Here is a 19,245-nt window from a genome sequence, read left to right on the forward strand (position 1 = left end):
TAACCTTTTTTTAGCTTATAAAATCGAGTGGAGATAGGATGAACATCTCTCCTAGAGCACTCTCATCTGAAGTAAAGACCAGAAGAGAAGCGGAGGTTTTTAAGCTGAAGGATAATTTTGTTGCAAAAACAACAACAACAAAAAAATCAGCTAAGAACAGAGAAGGCGGTTTCTAAGTCCTACATTCAAGAGTTTGAAGTAGCCCTCCAGAGGAGAGGTGAGCCTGGGAAAGACACCTAACTAATTTTAGAAGGAAAGATACATGATGCTGCTGTCTGAAATAATAGGAGACTGTGACATGACCCAGAAATTTTTTTCACTTCATACATTTATAGTGCTGCCAACAAAAGCGAAAAGAACACCCAGTGAACAGAGAAAGAGAAAAATGGGCACAGTGTCTAGGGTCTCGACTGAATTGAAAGCATATATTGTATATGCTGTTGGGGGGGGGGGGCGTGGGAGGAGGGGAGGGGGAATAAAGTTCCTCTTCATTGTTCCACCAGGGCAAAGATAAGGAGCTTTCTTTTCCCACTCTCTGAAATGGATTTTACTCTCTCTGGCCTAAGGCTTTTCTCTCCTTCCATTCTCAATATTATAACAGGAATTTTTAATCTGAAAAAGATAAATGCAAGGTTACCACAAAAAAATGTGCTCATAAATGGAGGTCATTTTTTCTGAGCAGAGAAAAGTGAGAGCAAACACAAGTGAAGATCTATCTCAGTGATACTTGTTTTTTTAATTGCTTAGAGTATTTATTGGCTCAGTACCAGCCATGACTGTAGTGCTGAATGCTGTTTAGCTACAATAATAGATTGATGAAGATATCCAAATGACACAATCTAGATTTCATGTGTGCAAGTAATTCCGTGGGGAGTGGGACTTCCTAAGCAGGATGTGTGAGTTGGGAAGATGCTCCTAAAGGTTTAATGTAACAGAGTGGTGGTTCAGTGGTTTTCATGAAAGCAGATGACAGGAAGCTGACCAATAGACTATTTTTGAGATGTCCATCTGGTTATATTTACCAAAAAGAGTTTTTCTTCCTGCATTCTAGAGCTTGTCTGTCTTGTGTTACTTAATCCAGTAGTCAGGTTCCTTTAAAACATAGCTTTCTCAAATGAAGAGTAAAACTTTGAAATGAGAATACTACTGTTTGACAGGGAGCATAAGCAGTATTTCTGCATAGTGTCTCTGCAGAAATCAGGAAAAATACTATTTTTATGGTATCAGATAAAAAGTATACTAAAGAATCCAGGAAAGTTAAATGCCAATAAAACAAACACACAGCAAAAGCACTCTACTTTGACAACATGCTTCTGTACTGGTTGGCGTTTTCCTTAATATATCTTATGCAGGCAAGCTTTGCCAAGGGTTTTCTTTGTACAGTTTAAGGCTGAATCTTCTAGACAGCATGTGTGTACTTAAAATAACTACAAGAAACTATGAAACCAAAGAATTCATTATCATTTAACCATTATTAATGTCTTCCCTTTTCTCATGTACTGTTTCTCTGATTTCTCCATAATTTGTAAACAGATGCAGAGATGACTTCATGTTTTATTCCAGGCCACAAATACTAACATGTCAAATCATTAAGGGCTGCAAATACATACTTGTGAAACCTCATTAATCATACACCTCTACTGATACTTGTGTTTTCTGATCAGTTCAACATTTTCTATCATTAGTTTGTATAATCTAATGTCTGAGAGAAAATGCTTTACAGTACCAGGTTGAACACCTGGAATGGTTGTATGTGCACTACACCTACACTGTCAATTTAGACGGTAAAATTAGTGTCATAAAGCCAGCAGGCTTCTATGAGCTCAAAATTATAAGCTTGCTTATGTTGCCACTGTTGAGTTGCTTATTTAATCAAGTCTGAGTTGTTCCATTATTTTGTTTAATACCAGCACCAGTCTGGTATTCCCGCTATTATCAGGGTTGTCTACCTTTAATCTTTATAAAATATTGCTGCAACATTTATTCCATACTTCTGACCTTCAGATTCTGCTACCTTAACTAAAAACTGATACTTTTTAAGCCAAATATTTCATACCAAGGAGAAAACTAATATAGGCTCTTGGTAGAACACTCACTCTGGTCCTGACGTTCTTTCGCATTTGGATTGTCTCCAAAGAAGAATAAACTACAGAACATGATGTTCTTATGGCAAATAACTCTGTGTAACAGGAAAAGAAAAAGTACTTACAAGAGCTATATTAAAGATTATTTTTCAGAGCTCTCCAGCAGATTGAATCATTAAAGTTTATTTTGTGTTAGTTTTGACTCCTTTGTGAAATATTTTTGTGGGCATTTAAGCTGCCTGTAAATGACAATGTCCTGTATCTATTAGAAGTGCCTCTGTGTCAATAACTTAAACCTTACAGGGAACAGAAAATTGCAGCTGAAGAAGGTAGGAAGCTTTGTATTGGAAATTTCAAAATACTGTTTAATTAGTGGTAGGGAGCAGTGGAACTATGAAGATTGTTATCTTCAGTGGACAACAGAGAAGCATGAAAATAATGTATTACTGCAGATAATAATACGTCATTAATAACCATAGCTCACTCTAGATGATCAGGATGTATCATTTGGAGATCACAGCTGGAGGTGGGGATATAAAAATAGTCTAGATGTTAAGTAATGTTGAGAAAGGTGATGTACTCTGACACAGTTGTTCTCTACCAAAGTACTCTATATGTAGTCAATCCATTTAAACTTTCTGGTCTTACATAGTCTTATAAAAGAAGATTAACAGTGTAAGAGTTGAGATAGCATACTGCAGAAAGAAATCCAAAATAGGTAAGTCTGAAAGTTATCTACATACAAGTTTTTAAAAACTATGTAATAACTGCAGGGCAAATTAAAAACAATTAAGTATTAATTTCATTAAATGTGTTGTCCTGGGTTTAGCAGCAGCAGTCATTTTTTCTCCTTCTTGGTAGCTGGTGCAGTGCTGTGTTTTGACTTTTGGGCTGGGAACAAAGCTGATAAAAATGATGTTTTGGTTTGGCCAAGGACTTTGTGAGTCTCATGCTCTGCCAGGGAGAAGGGGAGGCCGGGAGGAAGCAGAGACAGGACAAAAAACTGGGAGTAAGTGAACAAGCTGTTTGGTTGGGTTAAACCACGACAGTTCTTTTTGTATTCTGCAGCACTTGGCTGTTTCTTCCCAGAGCAGCAGAAAAGGACAACAAGGAACACTGGCAAAGCCACAGTGAGGATGTAGACCACCCAAAGCCAGGGACGCTCTTCAGCAGCTGCCATCATCTGGCCCACAACACCAGGCTCTGCAGCACCATCTGCTGCCTTTTTCAGTCCCCATCCATCATTGGCCCAATCATCAGCTACAGCTCTTTCAGTGCAGATAATAAAGTTGTCAAAAAAGATGTCAGAAGTCATTGACCACAGCTCAAGTCCCACAGCACTGAAGGGAGTCATCTTGAAAGGTTCCAAGTCTTCAAAGAAATCTGGGTTTGGGATCTTCCTAGGTTTCCAAATGCCCTGATAGTTCACATTATCAATCATAGGAGGCTTCCATTTGCCTTTGTAGTTTGGATTGTCAGTCATTGGTCGCTGCCAGGTACCACAGCCAGGTGCTGCCTCACATTTAGGATTTGCAATCTGAGGTGCCTCCCATTCACCATCCATGTCCTCATCCCAATCTTCAGGCTTCTCGGCATCAGGGTCCGCTACATATTCTGGCTCATCATCCAGCCAGCCCTCTGGCTTCACAGCATTTTCATCTGCTATCTTTACAGGAGCATCCTCATCCCAGTCATCTGGTTTAACAGCATCTGGGTCTGGGATTTTTGGTCTCTCATCCCAGTCCTCAGGCTTCTGGTCATTCGGGTCCTCGATCTCTCGGGGTGGATTCACAGGAGGGGACATATCATTTAGCAAATTCCCACTGTTAACAACCGTTTGATCAACCAGGATTTCAAAACTGTTATCAGGATTCAAGACTAGAGTGTAAAGATGGGTCTTCTTATCAGTAAAGTAACTCTTCAGGTCCGCATCTGGACGCTTTGCGTGCTTCTCCTCGTATCTGCCAGTCTTTGGGTTTTTGTGCCGGAAGATGAAGTGCAATTTATAGTCCTCTCCACATTTGACAGGGCCAAACATGATTGTATATGGAGTTTTGTCATGGAACTGGTCCAGGTTCAATTCCGGGGTTTTTGAAAGCAATTTCACATAGGCCCCACCACACTCTATTCCATTTTGGAAGTTTACTTCATACTGTATAATAAGGGGTTTGGTATCAAATACAAAAGGCTTTGCAAGTTTGGATGAAATTGCATGGTGCTTGGCTCGGGTTACCAACACAAGCCCTTTGTCTCCTGGAAGCTTAGTGTCCTTCATGTCTTGGACTTCCCATTTACCATCATATTTGGCAATCTCATCATCTGTATCATCCTTTTTGGCTCTGGAAAGGATCCATCCATCCAGAGTTCCTTTATCAAAGGATTCTGCAAAATACACCTCGCCAGTTGGGACTGGGGGCCTGTAGGTAACCTTTGGAGTTGGAGGAGGAGTACTCATTTCAGGCTTTGACTCTTCTGCCTCCTCAATGCCATCGTCCAAGTCATCCTCAATATCAACTACATCATCACCATCATTGTCATCATCTGTATCATGTGCCTGGACAGCAAGAGTCCCAAGAGCTAGCAGGGTCACATACAGCAGCCATTTCAGCTCCATGATCCGCCACAGCCCCGTGCGCCCCTTCTCCCCCCCGCACGTCGCGGCGCGGGGGGGGCGGCCTCGCACCGCCTTCGGCCTTCAAAGCTCTCGTTTGAATATTTGCTACTACCACCAAGATCTGCACCTGCGGCGGCTCCACCCGGGCCCGCGCCCCAGGCTTCGAGGCGCACCGCAGCGGCCCTCCTACTCGTCGCGGCATAGCCCCGCGGCCCCTTCTCCCCCCCGCGCGGCGCGGGGGGGGCGGCCTCGCACCGCCTTCAAATTGTTTGAGATCCTGAGGGACGATATATCTGACTTATCCAACTCCTCGCGTGTACCAACACACATTTCAGCTATTAGCAAAAGGCGTCCCACTGTTCGAGAAAGGAGATACAAGAGGTATACGCCACGGTCTACCCTATGGTTTTACCTGCGGGATCACGGAGAAGACATGACAAAGTGGGATGGAAAACCTACTTCAGTTTTGGAGGAACGGGTGAGTGAATTGAAAAGAGGAGCAAAGGCCAAGACTGAGCGTCCCATGAGAGCTACGGCTTCAGTCTCTGGTGAGCAGTTTCCCAGGTGGAGTGGAAGAGCTGATCTTACTCCAGCTCCTGTGATAAAGAAGAAGAATCCCTTTCAACATGACTTAAGCGTCCAATCCTGTGATGACTATTAGAGGGGCCCTGCCTCCAGCCAGGTGGAGGTAGGGGACAATCGGATTTACTGGACTGTGTGGATCAGATGGCCTGGCACATCAGCCCCGCAGAAGTATAAGGCTCTAGTAGATACCGGTGCACAGTGTACCCTGATGCCATCGAGCTGTCAAGGGGTGGAACCCATCTATATTTCTGGAGTGACAGGAGGATCCCAAGAGTTGACTGTACTGGAGGCTGAAATCAGCCTGACTGGGAGAGAATGGCAAAAGCACCGTATTGTGACTGGCCCAGAGGCTCCATGCATCCTTGGCATAGACTACCTCAAGAGAGGGTATTTCAAAGACCCAAAAGGGTACCGATGGGCTTTTGGTATTGCTGCTTTGGAGACTGAAGAAGTTGAGCAGCTGTCCACCTTGCCTGGTCTCTCAGAGGATCCTTCTGTTGTGGGGCTGCTGAAAGTCGAAGAACAACAAGTGCCAATTGCAACCACAACAGTGCACCGGCGGCAATATCGCACCAACCGAGACTCCCTGATTCCTATCCATCAGCTGATCCGTAGACTGGAGAGTCAGGGAGTGATCAGCAGGACCCGCTCGCCCTTTAATAGCCCCATATGGCCAGTGCGAAAGTCTAATGGAGAGTGGAGACTAACAATAGACTATCATGGCCTGAATGAAGTCACACCACCCTTGAGTGCTGCCGTACCAGACATGCTAGAACTTCAGTATGAACTGGAGTCAAAGGCAGCCAAGTGGTATGCCACGATTGATATTGCCAATGCGTTTTTCTCAATTCCTTTGGCAACAGAGTGCAGGCCACAGTTTGCTTTTACTTGGAGGGGTGTCCAGTTCACTTGGAACCGACTGCCCCAGGGCTGGAAACATAGCCCTACCATTTGCCATGGACTGATTCAGACTGCACTGGAACAGGGGCAAGCGCCAGAACACCTGCAATACATTGATGACATTATAGTGTGGGGCGATACAGCAGAAGAAGTCTTTGAGAAAGGGAGGAAAATAATCCAAATCCTGCTGAAAGCCGGTTTTGCCATAAACCGAAGTAAGGTCAAGGGACCTGCACAGGAGATTCAATTTCTGGGAATAAAATGGCAAGATGGACGTAGACAGATCCCCACAGATGTAATCAACAAGATAACAGCAATGTCTCCACCAACTAATAAGAAAGAAACACAAGCTTTCTTGGGTGCAGTGGGGTTCTGGAGACTGCACATCCCAAATTACAGTTTGATTGTAAGCCCTCTCTATTACGTGACCCGTAAGAAGAATGATTTTAAATGGGGACCTGAGCAACAACAAGCCTTTGAGCAAATTAAACGCGAGATAGTTCATGCAGTGGCCCTTGGACCAGTTCGGACTGGGCCAGATGTAAAAAACGTATTGTACACCGCAGCTGGGGAGAATGGCCCTACCTGGAGCCTCTGGCAGAAAGCTCCAGGAGAGACTCGAGGTCGACCCCTTGGTTTTTGGAGTCGGGGATACAAAGGATCTGAGGCAAGCTATACCCCAACTGAGAAAGAGATACTGGCAGCCTATGAAGGGGTTCGAGCTGCTTCGGAAGTGATTGGCACCGAAGCACAGCTCCTCCTGGCTCCCTGGTTGCCCGTGCTAGGCTGGATGTTCAAAGGCAGGGTCTCCTCTACGCATCATGCAACTGATGCTACATGGAGTAAATGGGCTGCACTAATTACACAACGAGCTCGAATAGGAAATCCCAGTCGTCCAGGCATTCTAGAAGTCATCATGGACTGGCCAGAGGGCAAAGATTTTGGGATGTCACCAGAGGAGGAGGTGATGCGTGCTGAAGAGGCCCCACCATATAATCAGCTGTCAGAAAGTGAAAAGCAGTATGCCTTGTTTACTGATGGGTCCTGCCGTATTGTGGGAAAACATCGGAGATGGAAAGCAGCTGTATGGAATCCTCGACGACAAGTTGCAGAAACTGCTGAAGGAGAGGGTGAATCGAGTCAGTTTGCTGAGGTGAAAGCCATCCAGCTGGCCCTGGACATTGCTGAACGAGAAAAGTGGCCAGTACTTTATCTCTATACTGACTCATGGATGGTGGCAAATGCCCTGTGGGGGTGGTTGCAGCAATGGAAGCAGAGCAACTGGCAACGCAGAGGTAAACCTATCTGGGCTGCTGCACTGTGGAAAGATATTGCTGCCCGGGTGCAAAACCTGGTGGTGAAGGTACGTCATGTAGATGCCCATGTACCCAAGAGTCGGGCCACTGAGGAACACCAGAACAGCCAACAAGTGGATAAAGCTGCTAAGATTGAAGTGGCTCAGATGGACTTAGATTGGCAACATAAAAGTGAATTATTTTTGGCCCGGTGGGCCCATGACACTTCAGGCCATCAGGGCAGAGATGCAACATATAGATGGGCCCGTGATCGAGGGGTGGACTTAACAATGGACACTATTGCCCAGGTTATTCATGAGTGTGAAACATGTGCTGCCATTAAACAAGCCAAACGGTTAAAACCTCTTTGGTATGGAGGACGATGGCTGAAGTATAAATATGGGGAGGCCTGGCAGATTGATTATATCACACTGCCACCAACCCGCCAAGGTAAGCGCCATGTGCTTACCATGGTGGAAGCAACCACCGGATGGCTGGAAACGTACGCTGTGCCCCATGCCACTGCCCGGAACACTATCCTGGGCCTTGAGAAACACATTTTGTGGCGACATGGCACCCCAGAGAGAATTGAGTCAGACAACGGGACTCATTTCCGGAATAACCTTATAGACACTTGGGCCAAAGAGCATGGCATTGAGTGGGTATATCACATCCCCTACCATGCACCAGCCTCTGGGAAAATCGAAAGGTACAATGGGCTGTTAAAAACTACACTGAGAGCAATGGGTGGGGGAACTTTCAAGCATTGGGATACGCACTTACCAAAGGCCACCTGGTTGGTCAACACTAGAGGATCTGCCAACAGAGCTGGCCCAGCCCAATCGGAACTTTTACATATTGTAGAGGGGGACAAAGTTCCTGTGGTGCATATGAAGAATTTGCTGGGGAAGACAGTCTGGGTTATTCCTGCTTCAGGTAAAGGCAAACCCACTCGTGGGATTGCTTTTGCTCAGGGACCTGGATACACTTGGTGGGTAATGCAGGATGATGGGGAAGTCCGATGTGTACCTCAAGGGGATTTAATTTTAGGGGAAAACAGCCAATGAACTTAATTGTATGTTGTTGCCTGCTGTGTAATACTTTAATAGCCCATCAACCAGATGTCTTCAGGCCACCAGCGACTAGCCCTGACTTCCCTCCAACCATCATCCCAAGAGAGAGCGAACTTTGACAGAACCAGACAAGTTCTACAGTAAGGGAATGATCAGCATCAGCAGGCAACGACCCAATACTGCACGCGGCCTCTCCTGTTCTGAAAGACTGTTACAAGAGATGGCGCCTGACATCATGGACCAGATGGAATCAGCAGCTTTATAGGGACTAGTCTTTGCACTAAGATAGAAGTGCACTGAGATCGGAGTGATGGTATATTGAAAATGTAGGATCTGAGCATGACGTGAATGGTATGGAATAAGGGGTGGATAATGTCCTGGGTTTAGCAGCAGCAGTCATTTTTTCTCCTTCTTGGTAGCTGGTGCAGTGCTGTGTTTTGACTTTCGGGCTGGGAACAAAGCTGATAAAAATGATGTTTTGGTTTGGCCAAGGACTTTGTGAGTCTCATGCTCTGCCAGGGAGAAGGGGAGGCCGGGAGGAAGCAGAGACAGGACAAAAAACTGGGAGTAAGTGAACAAGCTGTTTGGTTGGGTTAAACCACAATACATGTTCTACTTGAATTAATAGTATTTCAGATTAAACATACAATGCTGAACACATAGATGTGGATAAAGTTTACTATATGTACCCAGAATTATCAGTGCAGGGAAATGAAAGATAGTGTTCTGGATACAGATTCTATGGAGAATTAAATAATGAAATAATGAAAACTGGGCTAGCTTGCCTGTATTTAGAGGTTCCTGTATTATGCTGTAATGGCACAGAACTGAGGATTCAAAACAAACCCCCAAAACTGGCAATGAGAAGACATTAATAGAAAGCTTAAGGATGGAAATCCAGTGCCTCACCTTATAGCCTAAGCATTGGCAGGTCTGCTGCTGACTCAAAACCAAACCAACAAACAAAAAAACCTCCACAATTGCCTACATTAGAAGCACAATACTAATTTCCAGTGTGGGATTTGTTGCAATAACAGGTATCTTCGTTAACTTTTTACAAGATGAAAAAGCAGTGAGGATACAACCAGCCAAACCTTCCCACACTGCTCTCCCTTCCCTACCCCGTAAATAAATAAATAAATAAACCCAAACAAACACACCAGCTCATGCTGGCCTTTTTCAGGATTTAATTTATGGAAAGGTATTTTATGTTCCAAATTCATAACCTCACTGGATTTCGGAACAGTTTGCGTTTTTCTTAAAGTTCTGAGTGCTACCTACAATAAGGAGAATGGCGTTTCAGTAAGGCAGTAACACTCATGATTTTGGGGGGGGGGGGGGGCATGGAGAAAAAAGACTAGAAATGAACCAAAGTCTTGGAAAACAGACTGCAAATAAAACCCCCTTCCCATCCATTGGAGAGGATCTTTTGTATGTGGGCATCACCCGACTTTGCTTTAAAATGCTGTCATTTAAAAATGCAAACCGTAATAATTGAGGAAATGTAAAAGCATTTCCTTCTTGACATCTTTATCCTCCATTAAAAGGAGTAGCAGACATACCTTGTTATTGAAAGGGTGCTTGCAAATGTTGAATTGCTGGCAAAGAATTATCTATTCACCCTTTTAAAATGGCCCTGAAGGATTTAGTTTGGGGTATAAAAACACTTAAAGCAGCAAATGAGCTCGCAAAAACAGATGACAGAAATAGAACAACATTGGCAGCCGTAAGGCGAAACACTTGTGCTGCAGTTTTCTAGACTGAATCCCTGGGGTTCTTGCAAACAAAAGTAACTGGATAATCTACTTTGATGCTCACTACTTGGTTCCTATTCCTCATGCCGTGTGCTAGGGTCATATGAACAGGAGGACATCGTCTCATGATTTTGCAGTTTTAAACTGGGGGGGGGGGGGAACGGGACGGGGGACACAAATAGGATGACTTTGGCCTCAGAAATGGCCCTGGATATCTGCTTATTTATTTAATTTCATTTTCAATCTGAGCATATTGTGGAAATCATATGTGACAGTCGCCTTTCAGCATAGGCATCTTTCCTGCACCAGTCAATGGAAGGTTACTAGCAGTGAACAAGCTGCACAGCGTGCTGCCTTCGCCAGCAGTGAAGTCCAGTGGGTCTGAATGAACTGGCAGTAACAGCAGAGGAGAGGGTTGAGCCCATGCACAGGTGTGTCCCATGCTAGGTTGCAGTTATCACACATCCAGAGGCATATCCTTTGCTAAGGCGATTTTCTCAATCTAATTAAGACCAGTTTGGCCTAGCAAAATTGCATAGGCCATTGTAGAGATACATACAGCAAACTGAGGGAAAGACAACTATGTGGAAATCTGAAAGTTATTTGCAGCGTTAATCCTGAACTGTGTCAAAGACACTTCATTAGTACCTCTAGAATCTTGATAATTTTTCTAAAACATGGCATAGCACCTCTAGGGGCCTACACACAAATGTAACCCTTCTTTTGCCATCTACAGAACATGGAAAAAACCTCTGTGATGCATTAATCATCAAGATCCAAGCTTTGGAAGATGATGCATGCTAGCAAATCACATACAAAGCAGAGCACAAACCCCTCACAGTAAGAGCTAGTTTTCACACATACATGTTGTAGGCAAGTGACCTTTTAAACCCATATTTTAGCTATGATTTGGGTGACCTTTTGGTTTTGTGTTTTGAACTATATATATCATCTATCCTGCACACAAAACTCTCAGGCATAATCACTAATACTGAAATAAATGCCAACCCCCCCCCCCCCCAAAAAAAAAAAAACAACAAAAAAGCCCAAAAGCCTTACACTAGTAATAACCCAGTGGCTGTATAAATTGAAGAAAAGATAAAAATTACACTTCTACCTGAACATCTTGATATCGGCACACACACAGTGAAGTATCAAGACCAAGACCAGATACATAGATCATTTTGACACTTTGCATTTCAGTGACAAACATAATCCCAACACCTGAACTCTATGAGTGAAGGACATGGGAGAAGGGATAGGTAAGGGGTATTATATAAAACTATTCTGTGATTACTGAGATGGTCCTCATGAAGTTCATTACTTTTTAGGTCTAAAACTTCTAAATACAAAATTTTCTCATAACACAATATCCTTCTACTACCAGACATTTTCAGTAACTCTTGCTTTCTTAAAGAGGTTCAGAAGACAAGGATTATTCGAACTTTCACTGTTCCCAACTTAGTGAAGCCACCATTATTTCACAACGCTGAGTTTCTAGAGGTCATTTATTTAAAAAAACAGAGAGTAAGTAATTAGCGGGTATCTCCTATCTCACCCTTAGGGTCTTTCCATTTTTAAGGTTCATATTTTGCATATTTGCTTTTGGGATAGAGACCTCATGGCCTTAAATATGCTCTGATAACAAGCCTTTCAAGTTTTAAAGGGCACCCATCATAAAGTTGACCTGTTACTGATCTGATTTTTTTTTCCCTCCATCTCTTCTAGCTCTCTGTTTTCCACCCTCCCACCCCATCTCTCAGGAGATCTTATTTCTGACTTACCTTTACAGACTACCTTCATACCTCCTGGGCATTGGGCTCTGCCTAATTTCTTTGATTTCTAGAACTGCCCGACTTCTGTGTCAGCTGACCCAATTCCTTTTGATTTTTCTACATTGTCTGCTGAACTTGCCTCATCTTTTAACTCCATTTCCTTCACTTGCCTTTGCCAAGACCATATGAGTAGATAGGCCACTCTGCTTGTCTAAAGATCTGCTGTTAGGTCCTCTTCCTAGGCATAAGTCAAGAAATTGTTAGTTACCCATTAAATGTGAGGGTTTTCCCCACTCTTTCCTAATATTCTCAAACTCTTGTCTAGTGTCTGCTTACAGTTATATCTGGTCCTCAAGTCTTGTTTTTACAGATTCCACAGTTTTCAGGTGGCACATAACACGTAAACACTGTCAAGCACCCACTTAAGGGTAATATTAATTCTTCACCTTCTGTATGTTTTGGTTGTTTTTTTTCCCCATTATCTCATCTACTATTAAGAACACCTCAAATCCTGCATCAGTAAGTTTCGTCTTGGAGAAAAAGGCTTCCGTCAGCCCTCTCTCACCTCCTCACTGTAACCAAAGAATAGCCTCACATCCACTTAACTGCAAGAACTCTGCCACTAAATTTAAACAATAAGTAAAAAAAAAAAATAATCTCAAAATTGAAGTTAAATCTCAGTGGATGACCCTAATAAAAGTAGGTTAAGAAGCCCTGATTCAGTCTGTGATTTTTGTATTTGGTTTAGATTACAATAAAGATGGCAATTCTTTATAATCCTGAAATAACAATTATTCTCTCTGTACATCCACCAGCAAGATTTACAGCCACATGCAAAACTAAGCAGCTTTATTTTACACAGCAGGACAAAGCAAGCCTGACATTACCACATACTGTTAGCTGTGCCCCCAGACCCACAGCAAGAAATACAGTTGTTTCTGAGCCATTCTCTTCTCTGACCGGATGGTCTCTTTCAACGAGAAAGATTCTTCAAAGCTTAAAGACTAAACATGTTAATGCAGCAACACCTTTGTAGCATCTCTGTTTGCCATAGTCATTCCTTTTACGAGAGTTTTGAACCTAGAGAAGAGGGTAAATGCAGAGAATTCTGACAAAAGCGATAGTCAAAGGTTTTGATGGCATTTATCATTTCATTTACTGGGGAATCATCCGGGGGTAGTGACTGTTGGGAAAAAAAAATCCCCAAGAGAGTGAGTATAAAACCAGGAATCAGCTTTTCAACCTCCTGTTCCGTTACAAAGAATTGTCTCAGATTCCCCTGTGCAGGATCTTGTCATTTTTTCTGTTAGACCTTTATAGCTCTCAGGTACCTCACACTCTCCTTCCAGCCCATCAATAGCACATACTCCCAGTTTTTATGCTTAGCAGCCCATGTCATTGCTCTTTTGAATGTCAAGTGCCATAGAACCATAAAATAATCAGGGTTGGAAAGGATCTTAAGATCACCTGGTTCCAACCCCCCTGCCATGGCCAGGGACACATCACACTAGACCATGTCACCGAAGACACTGTCCAACCTGGTCTTCTATATACTCAAGTATTTGACAGATAGTCTTTAATTCAGAGTTTATTTGCCTTGGGGGCTTTTGGGGGCAGGAGAATAAGTGAAATAGCAGGGGAAAACACCAGGATTTTAGCAGTCACTGTTCTGTTGTAGTAAGTTTTACATTACTCATCTCTGCACCTTGCCTAAGCCTGTGCAGTTTTAATCTAGGTGCACATTAATGCCCTTGAAGCATAAAGATATCTGGAAGTGTTAAGCAGCAGGCCAAGTAGGTGAAACGTTGCTTGTTTGATATGGACCTCAAGTAAGGAGTAGAGAACCACCTGGGGAACAAGCTACAGATAGAGGGTCTTCTGCTCTTTATCATTACCTAGGAGTCCAGATACTAAAGTTGTTTAGTCTAATTTTACTTTGGCACCAGCAATTTCATTTTATACTGTGCTTCAGGCTATTAAAGCTTCAGAAGAACATACTGATATTATGCACCTAGAATACCTAAATGGGTGTAGCAGGTTGTTTTTCTTGAATATAGGAATTACATTGTTTAGAAACCACTTGGTGACTCCTGATCTGCTTCTGGGCAAACACTTCACCCTTTGCTCAACAGCAGAAGCAAGCCCCATGGTTAAATCGTTAGACATAGGGAATTACTGATGGAGCTTTTGTGGAATTCATTGAGAATTTCATTCTGCCAGGAATCAGTATAAATAGATACCATGGAAAACTTTACAATTATCTAGCTGTAAGAATGATTTGGAGGGATTACTGAAAAGCAAGAAGTACTAGGTATTTGGTAGAAGTAAACTAGCATAGGTTAGATGCATTTCCGCATAGCCGAAACTACAAAGTGCTATGCTCCCAGGCAGGAGACTTTCTCCTGAAATGAAGCAGTCAACAAATGCGATTGTGGACACTGCACAGAAGGACAGAGGAATAGGTCGTGATGTTCACATTATCACTTACGACTTTTCTCAAGGGAATGCAAATCTGTCTCTTGCTGCAGTGGTACATGCCACTGAATTTGGAGATGAAAAAGAGAAAAATAATGCAAAAGATTTAAATTTCTTTACCTTAAGCAAATTCATAGCTATCTTCGTGGTGTAGTTTATTCAAACATTCTATTATGACCACACACACCATGCATTCTGCCATACAGCATTTGAAACTGTCTTAAACCTCCTGATATTCCCATGTTTTGCAGATACTGTCCTTTCTATCAGTACGTACAAGGAAAGTGTTTACATTATAAAAAGAATCCATATGCTACAGATTAAACATGTGAGACTTGTAAGAACTATAAATCCATTGCATTAATAACAAGTCAGTATTAAATTACCCATTTATTCTTGTGGGGAAAAGACAACAAAAATCCAAACCCCTCATAGCATATATTTACAAGCTAGGATTACAAGATTCCCCCTTAGTCACTGTCTTGCTTAACTATGAAGTTCTTTCTGGTGAGATAAACATCTCAGAAAGAGAGTAGGAATACTTTCTGCTAAGGCTTCTGCAGAGCATAACACAAGCAAGCACATTGTTCTGCTGCACAGTCTCCTGAAAATTCCTAATATTCTTATTAGCAGTGTGTGTTTTATGCTAACTTTCACAGTATCTTAATGAAAAGAATTTCATTAAAGCAAAACTTGTTAAACATGAAGAAAAGCTGTTCTCCAGCATTAAACAATTCCTATTTGTTTGCTTAGCTCCTTTGCCCTTTAAAAGCTGTTACTTCATTTATGCCTCAGGAGAACTAAATATTGGAGAATTTATTTCTAAAGAAGGATATTACAGCTCTCGTAGTTGTGACATATCATATATATGCTGGGTTAAAAAGAAATAGGCCTGCTGTGAAAATCACAGATGGCTCCGGGACATACTGAATATTTCAACAGACTTCATTGTATAGATGTGCTGTAGAATAATGCATTTGAGTCTGTAGGAGGTTAGCTTTGGGTCCTATGGTCAGGATGAACCCAAATACAGAGTATGGGTTAAGACTGTGAGCTATTCACTGAGATCCCGAGTGATAAATGTAGTTTCTCTAAAGGAGAAAATTACTATTCTTGCAGTGTTTCCCTTTTGCAGGACGCTATGTGAAAGTCCAGTTTCTGTACTTGCAAATCAGACAAACTCAGATGTTTTCAGTAAGCAAATAAACAAACCTGATTTCAATGATTTGGCCATTAATAAAATATGATGCATTCCAAAAGAAATTCAGCATTGCAACTATGAAAATACAGGTACAATTTGCAGTATTAGTAAAGATCTGGACAACAAGATTTTGGTGACAGAGACTCAATAAAAGACGTGGGCCTCAGTTTGTTCTGCAAGCATTAAAATCACTTATTGTCAACAGTAAGGATAGAATTTTGTGTAATCCCAAATTTACTACAAAGAGGATTTCTTAAGGTATTTCTCAGTTTTGTCCAGTCTCCAGCTAAGAGTTTACAGCCCCACTGGAGAGAGGGAGACCAAAAAAATACCACCATTCCCCTCCCCCCCCAAGAAAAAAAAACAACCCACAACCCCAACCCAGAATTTGAGCTGTTTTTTATTTAGAGAGTCATTAAAATAGATGGAAGAATTAGATTTTACCCTGCTCTACTTGCTGCGATGTAGAATTGTTGCCTATGGCACATCATGTAGTCTTTCATCCAGACTTATTTCAAGTGTTCAGCTCAATTTCAGCCATGAAACCACAGCTAACGAATAATCTCCTTTGGTTTATTTTTATCACATTCTCAAATATGCATTAAAATTAACATAACTGATGATGTAATTAAAGACGTCAGCACAGCTCTGAATGCAGGCTTTGCTAGGTTACACATGCTCCATGCTGGCTTGATCTTAGGATTTTTTTCCTGGAAGCTTTCTCCCAACATGACATTAGATTATTTTGAAGACATTTTTGATTCCTGAATTATTGTCCAGGAGCTTATAAGGTGTTTTAATAGCTTGAAGAGTTACTTTCAGAGTCTTCTGCACCATACAATTCAAAGTGAAAGCCAGGCAGGGACAGCCTGCTGGCCATTGGTGTATATAAAACTGATTCCAATCAGGAAGGTAGAGTCTCCCTGTGCTTCTTTTGCAAAAAATCCATCTGCATCAGCAACATAGGAGCACAGCCACCTCAACAAGCCCTGTAATTTCCAGTTGCCTACAGAGGCGTCAAAGCTTAAGCACATGACATTAAGAAAACATTGCTCTTTAAGCTGTGGCATTAGTGGAGAGGGAAGAAGGACATAGGTAGAGTACAGCTCTAAACAGAGTGATGGCCTTTTGTCTTCTGTCAGTAAGATTCTAGGAACCAGCACTGAAATTCACTTTGAGCTGTTAAAATGGCTGGGGGGAGAGGAGGAAATGAAGTTAATTAAGAGCAATCCTAAACGCCATACCAGTGAGTTGTTTCATTTACATCCTGGTAGACCTGAAGTGACAGTTACAGTGCTTCAGAGATGACACTAGTTACTTTTCCACACAGCTTAATATTCATTATATTAAGGATGTAATTAAGGTCACTGCCCATTTCAGTCAACTTATGGGCCATGCAAAGTCCATGGTTGAATGTAATTCAATGTATGGGTTGTTCTTACACTCTCATCCATTGAGGAAGAGGTGTTCTTGTACTGTTCCCCTCTACCATCCGACAACAAATTGTTGCTGCCCACAAAGTAAGATACCACATTTATGAAAACAAGTACTAACTCATATGTGAATGTTAAAGTGATAGCATACTTTTAAACCTATTGTAATTAGCTCCCTTTTTGCTGCTACAGCATTAGTTCCTATTTTACTGTTCCCTTTGTACCAGAAACTACACACAGCTCTTAGTCCCAGCTGTACCAATCTGATTGATTTCAGAAGGCTCAAGGAATAAGTGATTCTGGAAAAATAATGGTTTAGTGGAATACTGCATCAACTGTATTTTCTTGCAGATACTCAACTGAATATGATAGAGTTGTACAATGACTGGTCTGTTCCAAATTTGTGAACAAGCCAGCCTAGCTTCTCATAACTGTTGGTGAATTTAGTTACAGAAGTTCTGCTCTATCCTCAGATATAGTGGAAACCAGGTAGCAAAAATGTCAGAATAAAATATGAAACAGTTTTTTCTCCTAAAGAGCAAGCTAAAACAAAGGTGAAGGTGGGAATAACTGAAAGGCAACATGAACGTGTCTTCAGTTTGAAGGATCATCAGTTATGAAGTAAGCTGAGGGCTACCCCTCATGTGGTGCACAGCAGAGATGTATATCTCCATATGCTTGGAGATACCTGCAGTAACAGATTTAATCTAGGGTGACATACAAGAATAATGCAATGGCGAAGAGGAGATCTTGATTTCCATGCTTACATACAAGTGTTTCAGACAGTTAATAGCTCTTAATGAGAATTAATGGAAGACTTCCATTTCATTAAACTTTATTCAGTGAAAGACGCTCTGTAAATCCCAAACTCTTGACTTCCATGAAGCAGACAAGTTTTGTGTCTGTACACGTCTTTATTAGACCTGAGTTTATGGCTCTACATTTAAGTCTTGAAGGAATGATTGGTGTTTCAACACAGTTTGTACAACTGTTAAAAAAATATGTTTAAATATGGTCCCTGATGTTGATTTCTGATGTAACCCAAGCAAAGCTGTCTATTGTGCCTGTAATTTGGCACAATTCCATTATTGTTTTCCATTTAATTCTTTCAAATGCTTCTCTGCTGCATTTCATCTGCCTTATAGATACCTCTCTCAGCTTCTTTTTCATGAATCTATTACAAAAGATATTTTACCTGTTTTATACTTCAAAATACCTTTGTTTCAAAGTGAGAAGATAAAAGAGGATAAAAAACATCAGAAGCAAGCCTTGATAACGATGCACACTTTGAAGCTTTGATATAAATACAGCACAATGCTTTCTAAGAGATTTTTAATTTAAGCTCATGTTAAAACAGAATAATTGCTAAACCCAGTGGCGATGCAGGAAGATACATGGCTTAAGTGCATATCTACAGAATTCCTCCATGGTATTGCTTACTTCCCTGCTTCTTTTATTTTAATAACATTTCAACTGTATAATGATTCTGGCAAATACCACCTGTAAAAAGCTTTTTGAAAATTTAATGAGTCTAGACAAAATGGAATTGGTCAAGCGGTACAAGTTATATCAAGAAATAGACTTTGGAAAAATATATTGAAGCTGAATTTGAATATAGTTTGACAGTTATTTCTCAAATGTGTGACAGATTTACCTCAAGTTCTTAGAGATCAGGCAATTTAGTGCAAAAATACACCCAACTAGCATACCTTTATGTAGAGCAAAGCCCCTTTTGGCATTTGTGCCTTCAGTGTCTTCACTTGACAGAGTCTAAATAGGGTTTTCTGACAGTATTGGGAAAACATCACATCTGTCTTGGTAACAAGTTTTAAGAGTGTAGATGATGGAGGCCATGAGTTTTTAATACAACTCAAAAGTAATTATAAATTTACTTAAGTTAGCTCGGGTGATGTTAGAATGAAAGCATTAATTCATATGTAAGGTAGTATTTTCAGGTGGATCACAGTCATTTGGGTGGCAATGTCATTTGAACAACACAAAGAAATGGAAAACAGCCCATGAGAAGAACAGGAATATGGTCCACAAAGAACTTGTA

General features: G+C 41.6%; 1 protein-coding gene and 1 long non-coding RNA gene across 2 annotated transcripts in view; both read right to left on the minus strand.

The window, feature by feature from the left end:
* LOC133214824 (uncharacterized) overlaps positions 1–19,245 on the minus strand; it is a 356,264-nt gene that overhangs the window by 315,267 nt on the left and 21,752 nt on the right. The gene's annotated exons all lie outside the window — the stretch shown is intronic.
* Positions 562–4,732, minus strand: LOC133214827 (calnexin-like). Its single transcript, XM_061358139.1, has 3 exons — positions 3,126–4,732; positions 2,097–2,179; positions 562–612 (listed from the first exon to the last, which is right to left on the minus strand). Exons 1-3 carry the CDS (start codon positions 4,696–4,698, stop codon positions 562–564), a joined length of 1,707 nt encoding a protein of 568 aa, XP_061214123.1. The 5' UTR covers positions 4,699–4,732.

The sequence above is a fragment of the Neopsephotus bourkii genome, unplaced genomic scaffold (genome assembly GCF_033783945.1).
Source record: "Neopsephotus bourkii isolate Nb327-2 ecotype Australia unplaced genomic scaffold, CSIRO-AGI_Nbou_v1 NB_936, whole genome shotgun sequence".
NCBI classification, from domain to species: domain Eukaryota; kingdom Metazoa; phylum Chordata; class Aves; order Psittaciformes; family Psittacidae; genus Neopsephotus; species Neopsephotus bourkii.

Coding starts and splice junctions, on each gene's coding strand:
- LOC133214827 (XM_061358139.1), bottom strand. CDS start 4,698: ATGGAGCTGAAATGGCTGCTGTATGTGACCCTGCTAGCTCTTGGGACT. Junction 2,180..3,125: donor ATACAAAAAGAACTGTCGTG/GTTTAACCCAAC, acceptor CCTGTTACACAG/AGTTATTTGCCATAAGAACA. Junction 613..2,096: donor GAAAGAACGTCAGGACCAGA/GTGAGTGTTCTA, acceptor TATCTTTTTCAG/ATTAAAAATTCCTGTTATAA.